Source organism: Apium graveolens, chromosome 1 (genome assembly GCF_009905375.1).
Source record: "Apium graveolens cultivar Ventura chromosome 1, ASM990537v1, whole genome shotgun sequence".
NCBI lineage: Eukaryota > Viridiplantae > Streptophyta > Magnoliopsida > Apiales > Apiaceae > Apium > Apium graveolens.
In genome coordinates, this window is record NC_133647.1 from 184,844,405 (window position 1) to 184,853,800 (window position 9,396).

General features: G+C 39.9%; 1 protein-coding gene across 1 annotated transcript; it reads right to left on the reverse strand.

The window, feature by feature from the left end:
* Positions 1-3,487: 3,487 nt before the first annotated feature.
* LOC141673287 (cell division topological specificity factor homolog, chloroplastic-like) lies at positions 3,488-5,548 on the reverse strand. Its single transcript, XM_074480024.1, has 2 exons — positions 5,388-5,548; positions 3,488-4,398 (listed from the first exon to the last, which is right to left on the reverse strand). Exons 1-2 carry the CDS (start codon positions 5,472-5,474, stop codon positions 3,781-3,783), a joined length of 705 nt encoding a protein of 234 aa, XP_074336125.1. The 5' UTR covers positions 5,475-5,548; the 3' UTR covers positions 3,488-3,780.
* Positions 5,549-9,396: the final 3,848 nt, after the last annotated feature.

The following is a 9,396-nucleotide window of genomic DNA, read 5'->3' on the forward strand; positions in this document are numbered from 1 at the left end:
ATCTTTTTAGGTCTCACTATTATGATCTCATCATAATCCATAAAAAGCTTTACTCTAAACTATGGTATATCATATTTAAACACTTAAATAGATAAAGCCCGTAATAAAAACAAAACAAGTCTTTATTAATATCAATGAAATCAAAACAGATTACATAAAAGTTATTCCTAAATTCTAATACATGATTGGACTTAGGACATATTCCTTTCATCAATTTCATCCTTCAATTGTATGCAATCGGCTGTATCGTGCCCCGTGGCCTCATGGTATGCGCAATACTTCGAAGTATCCCTCTTGTTATAGTCTGTGAGAGGGGTTGTCTTTCTGAATACCCCTTTCCCAGCATAGATAGCATATATGTGGTCAATAGAGGCTACCAGAGGGGTGTGTGTCTGTCATTTACTTGTATAAGGTCTCCCCGAATCTTTGTTAGTCTCTTTACCTCGGGCAGACTTTTTTGGGCTTGAGCTACGCCGATACGTCTTTCTCCTCTCTTCAGGGCTCGAAGACCAGTCTCTTTTATCTCGATAATTCTTGCTGATTTTCAGCTCTCTCATCGACTTCTCTACCCTCTTAAAGGGTTCAGCTTGCTCATAGAACTCGGCCAAGGTTCTCGGCTCACTTGCTTGGAGGCTCTTCCAGAATTTCGACCCTTCTTTCAACCCTGCTATCAAGAAGTTCTTGATGGTCTCCTCACTAGCCCCCCTCACTTGGGAACTTCGGCGTTGAACCGACGAAAGCATTCTGTCAGGGGCTCCCCCTCCCTTTACTTGATGTTGGCTAACGTGGCCACTGGAGGTGAGTAGTGGAGGGTGGACTGAAATTGTCTGATGAATAAGTCCTCCATTTGCCTCCACATCCTTATGCTAGTCGGTCCCAACTTGGAGAACCATTGTTGGGCACTACCTCTGAGTGATGTCGCGAAGAGTCTGCAGCGGGTCATCTCCGGCACCTGATAGACTTCCATCTCAGTGTTAAATTGTATAAGGTATTCCATCGGGTCGGCTTCGCCGTTGAATAGAAGGTCGGGGTTGTGCCTAAACACCCGAGGTAAGGGGGATGATCAGATAGCAGCCGTAAACGGAGAGGGGGCAGCCGAGGCCGGGGGCCCTCTCTTATCTTGTTCCATCTCATCTAAGATCCTTCTCAGGTCCCATACTCTAACAACTTCTCCTTCTCTGTCACCACCCGCGTTACTCGAATGGTATGAGCCATGTGGTCGCTCGCGGCGTCCCCCTCCTCCGGCTCGTACTTGCGACTCCTCTTCACGATTGTCTCTGCGACTGCGTCGCTCCTCCCTCCTGGGCGAGGTGTGTTGACTTTTTTCAGTGGAGTCACATCGCCCTCTCTTTTTAAGCCTATCTGATCTACGGGTTCCTTTTCTTCTCTCTCTTTCTTGCAATTCTCTAACTTAAGCCTGAGGTCGTGCTCGCTTAGCTTTTTACCCACTCGGTCTAGCACGCTAGTCGACCTTGCCTCAGATGAAGCTGGCTTATGCCCCGATCTCGTAGAGATCTGGCTGCCCCGATCATCATGACCTTGAGGTATATCTTTCTCTCCTTGCGATCTCTCTTTCCTCTGCTTAATGTTAGTTGCCGCATCATCAAAATCGTGGATCAGCCTCTTTTGGGGACCTTTGCCCTTCCAGCTACGCTGGGAGACCTTGAGGCGGCGCGCCTTACGTTTGGCGTTCTGGACCAAGCTTCTCTCTACCCTTGACATCCGGGCGTTGATCAGATTCATCTGATCGGCTAGCCCTTCGAGATACGTCATAACCGCCTGCCCATCCACGGTTGCGATTGGTGGAGGTGGCGCCTGATTCTCTGGGGGCGTATGCTCGACCTCGTTCTGTTCCTTCTTCTTGCCCCCGCTTCCTGGTGTCGCCGCTTGTTTGCCTTCTTTGTTCGTCTCTCCTCCCTAAGATGAAATGCCCCCTCCTTCTAGCGCCAATTGTTATAGGGAGAATTTCGTGTAACAGTGTTGTGGAGGTTGATGGGTGGAACAAGGATCAAAGGCGGTGTTTGAGGGCGGAGGAAGGTTATGTATGGTGGTGGCTGAGCTTGTATGTTGACTCCTTAAGAAAGAATAGGGTTTGTTATTCTCTATCAAGTGTCGACTCATGTCTCATACAAGTGCCTACGTACCCTATTTATAGGGATCAAGCATCACGTAGTTCTTGGGGAACAAGTCACATAGGCTAGGGTTAAGACCCTCCAGCCCGTGCAGCCCAAGCCCATGATAGAGTCAGGCCTTTAGCCAATTAGTCACGTAAATCTCGACCGGCTCCACACGCTTCCTACAATCTCGCGGCATCTCCGCATTTCTTCCCATAATTGTAGCAATAACCCGTGTCGGGCCCGAAATCTACGAGCAACTCAGTCATCTATCAGTCACTTTCCATGTTGCACACAAAGTCCTTTGATGTGAGCTGGCCTGGTCACCTCGGCCCGCACCGCCTTCATTTTCAATTAATAAATACAACGTTACCTCTGTTTTTATAAGATGTGGGCTCATGGGCCCATCCCGCGTGTGGGCAACCGAGCCCAGCTCGCATGCTATCACTTGAGCCCATCTCGCGTGAAGTCACATGAGCCCACCTCGCGTATGGACACCTAAGCCCACCTCGTGTATGGACACCTAAACCCACCTCGCGTATGAGAACCCAGATGGCAAGTATGAGCCTACCTCACAGATGTGAGCCCAGCTCGCATGTCATGAGCCCAGCTCGCATGTCATGAGCTCAGCCCGCATGTGCTGGCCCAAGTCACATTAGTTCATGATTCTAGCCCACACGTGAGAGTTCAGCTATTCAATGCACCCATGGGGACCTGTTTAGGGCCCATGACCGAAAGCGGGCATAATAATTTTCATCATTTAAACTGACTTACATGTACTCCCTCACACCTATATTGTAAATTCTGGCTCCTCGGTGACTTATACCTTGTCACCGGTATTACAGATTTCGGAAATAGGACTTATTCGGTTGAAATACCGATTTGCGATTTATCGGATGATTTTTCAAAAATCGGATGATTTATCGGCGATTTATCGAAATCGGTCAAATCAGACATATATTTTTTACCGATTTTTGAGCGATTTATCGGCGATTTATCAGCGATTTATCGGCGATTTTTGAAAAATCGACGGATTTCTATAACAGATTTTGTCACTAACAAAGCGATTTCTAGCAGGAGAAAATATAAAAAATTAAGGATTTATTTTGTGGTCTCATTCAACCTGGAAACATAAAATTTATTTTACAGTTCTATAAATACTTCGTGTGAATATTATAATTACAAATTTTGAAAATCGAAACTAATTAATTGAGCTACCGATTTGTAATTTATCGGACATTTTTTAGAAAATCAGATGATTTACAGTGATTTATTTCTCTCAAATATTTTTTACCGATTCTTAAGCGATTTTTAAAAATAATCTGTAACCAGTCGTCAACATATACGAAATAAAAAAAACTATACACATTGACTAGAAATCTTAACATGGCAATATGCATTTGTAAGTGAACAATTCATTCCAATCCAACCCATGCCAGCGTCCTGCCCTACTTTTCATGTCAATTACAACAAAGGTGGAACTTCGATAATAAAGAAACAGATCACCTGGGGAAGAAGTAATTTATTTACAAATTTAAAATTCAGCTCTAGATCAAGAGAAATTAGAAACATTGCCTCAAGGAGCGCAGACCTACTTCGGTTATAATCCATTTCCGCTCCATGACTTCATTATGTCCTTTAGCTTCTTCCAAACCATTTTCATGTTTCAGAATCTAAACTCATTATGCTTTTCATCTGGAACGTAAAAATCAAACTTGACATCAACGGAACCAGAAGTTTCACCATAGTCTTTGTACTCGACATTTGTGATTGTGCCGGTTTCATCATCTTCTTGGTATTGTGATTTCACTCGCCGGACAGGCACTGTAACTGAATAAATGGTTCCAACAGCTGCATCGGTGGAAACATTGAGCTGGACCTTATCTTGTGATTCTATCTCCACAAAATCTGATAGAGCTTTCACTACATTGCTCACTATTTTTTGCTTTGCCTCGTCACTAACTGCACAACGGTCAGAGAAAAGGATCATCTGTAGGCGCTGTTTAGCAATGTTTGCATTAGACTTCCTTTTTGATGCTGGTGACGGGAAAATTATCTTCCAAGCCAGATTTAGACGCTCAATAAAAGTCATATTAATGGCGTTGATGAGAAAGTTCTCAGCTTCTTGGCTGATGGAACCTGAGGACACCTTATATTCACCATCATAAGCAATGGGTCTTCTAAAATTGCAACGGATGCTGCGGTTGTCAACAACAAATTGAGGCCACCTGACTGTGCGCCCAGAAGCACTCAGCCCTCCTTCAAGAAAGCCGGTATATTCTACCTGTAATACAAATTTAAAAAATAATAATTAATTTCCATGAAACATTTGATGCTCTGCAAAATGCAAATATTAACATTTGTCAGCAATTACTAATCAAAATCATAACTTTTAAGGTTTTTTGTACCAGATGTTGTCCAAAGGTAGGCTAGTACAGCAGTGTTTTGAGCCTATGATTAACTCATTTTATAGGCTTTCCTGTAACAATTTGTTTTCAATATATTTCTCTCAATGACAGGATATTGCATTAATACTTTAGATGGATCTAGAATGAAATACACCTCACCATGAAAATTAGGTATAACCATATAAATAGTGATAAATTGGTGATTGTGATCATCAAGGCAGTTTAAGCGTCAGCTCCCAATTTAGTAACGAACACAACACAAATTTCAACGTTTCCATTGTTCATAGTTTGCCACATTACTCATAAGGTATCACTACTAAACTATCCATAAAGTTGCTGTTGCATCGTAAATAATCCACAACCTTTATAACAATCAGGAACTCTCATCCAAAATGTAAAAAGGCAAAAAAAACAATCATTAACGTAAAACTACTACATAACACAAAACAATATATATCTAACTTACACGAACTACATAACCTAATCAATAACAACAATAAGAAGCTCAATCAATCAAACTATCAACCTCAATCTGCTTCCTTTTTTACCCGTACATACACAATCTTAATCAGCTTCTCACATTTGTGTACCTCTAAAAACCTAACCTCAATTTAAACTTATTTCCACATTTTTAACCCTAAATCGACAAAATTACATACGAAAAGCACATAAAGCCTGATCTAGAAACGAAATCGCAACAGATAAACTCTAAAGTATTATCCGTCTAATTACCATCACAAAATCAACATATCATCTAAAAACTCATAATTCTAAGCTAACAATCACCGAATCAGAATAATTCACCAATTAAAGAACAAAAAAAAACAAAATTAGATATAAAAAAAGTGTGTGTTTGTGTGTGTACCTTGGAACGATGCAGAGAGTTACGAAATGGAGGGTAAATATAAGGGCGCAATGCTGTAGATACTCTAAAATCTCCAGTAATCGCCATTTTATATGTTTTTTTTTAATTTCTAGGGTTTGCTTTGTTTGCTCAGGTGCTCCCAGTAAGGGAACTTAACTGAGGAAGTATTAAACGATGTCGTTTGGGGGTTGATATGTGAAATGAATCGGAGTTCAATTATTGGACTGGGCCGAGTTGATGAGATTTTGCGGTGATTTTAAACGGGCCGGGTCAGGCCTAGTTTTTTGTTGTTTAGTTTGATCATTTTGAAGTCTAATTATGTCAGTTTGATTATGCAAGACCTAAAATGTGTTGATGTGTCACTGCACCAGTCTTGACAATGACAGCATACCTGATTAGTACTTGCTGCCGATAAGTACTTGTTTTTAAAAAAAATTAATTAGGATATTTATTTTTCGTTAAGGCTTGGATTTGTGTGGGATTGTATTTTTAGAATTTTTAGAGTTCGAAGATCAGAACATAATTTGAGTTGACCTGACGTGATCCAAAACTCATAAATCCGGACATTTCAATTATTATAGTCCGTGCTAGGTATACCGCAGTTTAAATAAATACAGTTCTAGAAGAGGATTGATCGACTATACTTTGCACAAAAATATAGCTCGGTGAGAAATTATGAGACTCGATGTTTCAAAAATGTTGGGTATGTGGTAAAATATTAACTATATTATAACAATAACTGGATTAAATAAAAGGGGCAGAGAGGTAATAAAAGGAATGCAAGCAAAGAAGAGATTGTTGCTGGTGTGTTCTTTTCATTCACAATTGCATGATTTTTATAGGCAATGCAAGGAAGGCATTAATTGTATATATGCAATTTCAAGTGCTAGTTCATAGCCATACTATTACAACCTCACAATATTGACCATGTGATAATCATATTATAACATTCTCCTTTGATTGTCACTATGGATCATAGATTGTCTCATTAAAACCTTGCCAAAGAAAAACCCAGTGGGATAAAAACTTTGTCGAAGGAAAAAGAGTACAATCTCCCCTTGGAAAAACTAATCATTCTCTGAAGTTTGTTGTAACAAATCTTTAAGTCGTCGCATTCCAATACTATGTCGCAACTTCCCAAATGTTGAATTCGGTAATGATTTCGTGAATAAATCAGCAAGATTGTCGCATGATCGAATTTGTTGTATATTAATATCACCATTCTTTTGAAGTTCATGAGTGTAGAAGAATTTTGGTGAGATGTGTTTCGTCCTGTCTCCTTTGATATATCCCTCCCTGAGTTGATCAATGCATGCAGTGTTGTCCTCAAACATGACAGTAGGACTTCTTGTGATATCTGGTAATCCACATGATTCTTGAATATTTTTTATGATAGATCGCAACCAAACACATTCTCTACTGGCTTCATGAATTGCAATAAGTTCTGAGTGATTTGTTGAGGTTGCCACTGTAGTTTGCTTCGTGAATTTCCAGGAAATTGCTGCATCACAATATGTAAATACATATCCAGTTTGTGATTTTCCAAAATGAGGATCTGACAAATTTCCAGCATCTGCATATCCGATCAGCTGAGATGTTGAGTTTTTCGGGAAGAATAACCCAAAATCAATTGTTCCACGAAGATAACGAAATATATGCCTGATCCCATTCCAATGTCTGTCCATCGGAGCAGAGCTAAATCTAGCCAATAAATTCACAACAAATGCAATATCTGGTCTTGTATTATTTGCAAGATACATAAGTGCACCAATTGCTCCAAGATATGGGATTTCAGGACCAAGAACCTCTTCACCATCTTCTCGTGGTCGAAATGGATCTTTATCAGGTTCTAAAGATCTAACTACCATTGAAGTAGTCAACGGATGAGATTTATCCATGTAAAATCTATTCAAAACCTTTTCTGTATATGTAGATTGGTGGAGGAAAATTCCCGATGACAAGTGCTCAACTTGTATACCAAGGCAATATTTTGTCCTTCCAAGATCTTTCATTTCAAACTCTGTCTTTAGATATATGGCAGCTTCATCAACCTCTGTAGCTGTTCCTACAAGGTTTAAATCATCCACATATACAGCAATAATCACAAAACCAGATTGTGATTTTTTGATAAAAACACATGGCGAAATTTGATAGATCTCTTCCAAAGGAATGGAAACCTATGATAGTCTCATTAAGAAACTCTCAAGATTATAAGGAGTTTACTTTGGAGAGACTGTATAGCATTCTGAAAACTTATGAATTTGAAATAGAGCAAGATGAGAGGATGGAGAGAGGAAAGAAGAAAGGAGGATCCATTGCACTAGTTGCTGAGTTAGAGAAAGAGAAGGAGATGAAGATGGAAGCTGTTGAATCAACTTCAAAGATCTATGAAAATAAGGGCAAGGGGCTGGTAGCAGAAAATGAAGATTCTTTGAGCCAAGATGACATGGAAGATATTGATGAACATCTAGCATTTCTTTCCAAAAGATTTGCCAAGCTCAAGTTCAAGAAGAACTTTGGAGCAGCTAAGCCAAATAGAAACATGGTGGATAAATCAAAATTCAAGTGTTTCAAATGGGGCTTGGCAGGGCACTTTGCCAGTGAGTGTAGAAAGTCAGATTCCAGCAAAAAGAAGTTTGAGCCTGTGGATTATAAACAGAAATACTTTGAGTTGCTCAAACAAAAGGAAAGGGCTTTCATTACACAAGAAAATAACTGAGCAGCAGATGGTCTGGATGAGGATGAGGATGTCAACTATGTCAATCTAGCCCTAGTGGCCAAGTCTTATGAAACAGAGACAAGTTCTTTAAGTAATCAGGTAATCACCACTAACCTTGCACATTTATCTAGAGCTGAGTGTAATGATGCAATAAATGACATGTCTGCAGAATTATATCATTTTCGTGTTACACTTAAGTCTCTTACTAAGGAAAATGCTAAAATCAAAGAAAACAATTTGTTTTTAATTGAGAGGAATAGTGTGCTAGAGTCTCAGTTCATTGAATTTCAAAAATTGAAGATTGAGACCTTTTTTAAACCTATAATACTTTGAACAGTGGTAGTTCAAGTAGCCTTATAAATGATATAAGTATAGTGAAGTATTTGGTAACTTCATCTTCCTTTAAGCTTATATCCAGTAAGTAATTATCTTACTTTTGATAAAGGTTTTCAGTAAGTTATCTATTAGATACTTGCATTATTGATTACACAATATATTATCTTGCGAGCTGTAATGCTCACTCTTGCTTTATTTCTTCATCACACAACAACAGTTAGGAAGGATGGCCAGACTCAAGCAGACCCAGCGCAAGAGCGTGGGAAGCGCCCCGCGCCTTCCCGTTGAGATCATAGCTGTTATAGCTGCAGAGGTAGATCTATCTGTAGATCAGACCATCTACTTTTGAGAATCAATTATGTATAATTATAACTTGTGGCAGATAATGGCAATTAATTGTAAACTTATTAAGTAATCATTTTGGGTTGTAATAACTTTTAAATTGTGGATTCAAAGACTTGTACTTATTTCAATTTCATCTCTGAGACTATAACGGGTTGTGGTGTGTGTTAGTGTGGGGTCACAGCATAAGGTTATTTATTATTAATTAAGTGAAGTGATAATGTGGAAAGAAAGACCGTGACGACCCGGATCCCTGACCCCGGATCTGGGGGTGTTACAAATATCCCCTTCCTTTCTGCATCACTGATATTCATTGACTCACTAGCAATGGTGTCCACCCTTATCACTCTTGTACCTACAATTCTCTCATAATCTCTCTTTTCTTGCATCAAGGGTTCCCCTTTGCTTCCCACCCCCACACCCTCACCTTCACCATCTAAGGTGGGACTCCCCTCACTCACTTTTGCGAGACCTGAAGAAATGGTCTGCATTGGTTCACTCATTTCCTCTCCATTTGCCTGGGAGAAATCCAGCCTCTCACTCAATTCACTCCCTTCCCTCAGTCCTAAGAGTGATTGTACTACTACTAGATCATCTGCACTTGTGATAATT

Coding starts and splice junctions, on each gene's coding strand:
- LOC141673287 (XM_074480024.1), bottom strand. CDS start 5,474: ATGGCGATTACTGGAGATTTTAGAGTATCTACAGCATTGCGCCCTTAT. Junction 4,399..5,387: donor ACTCTCTGCATCGTTCCAAG/GTACACACACAA, acceptor TTTGTATTACAG/GTAGAATATACCGGCTTTCT.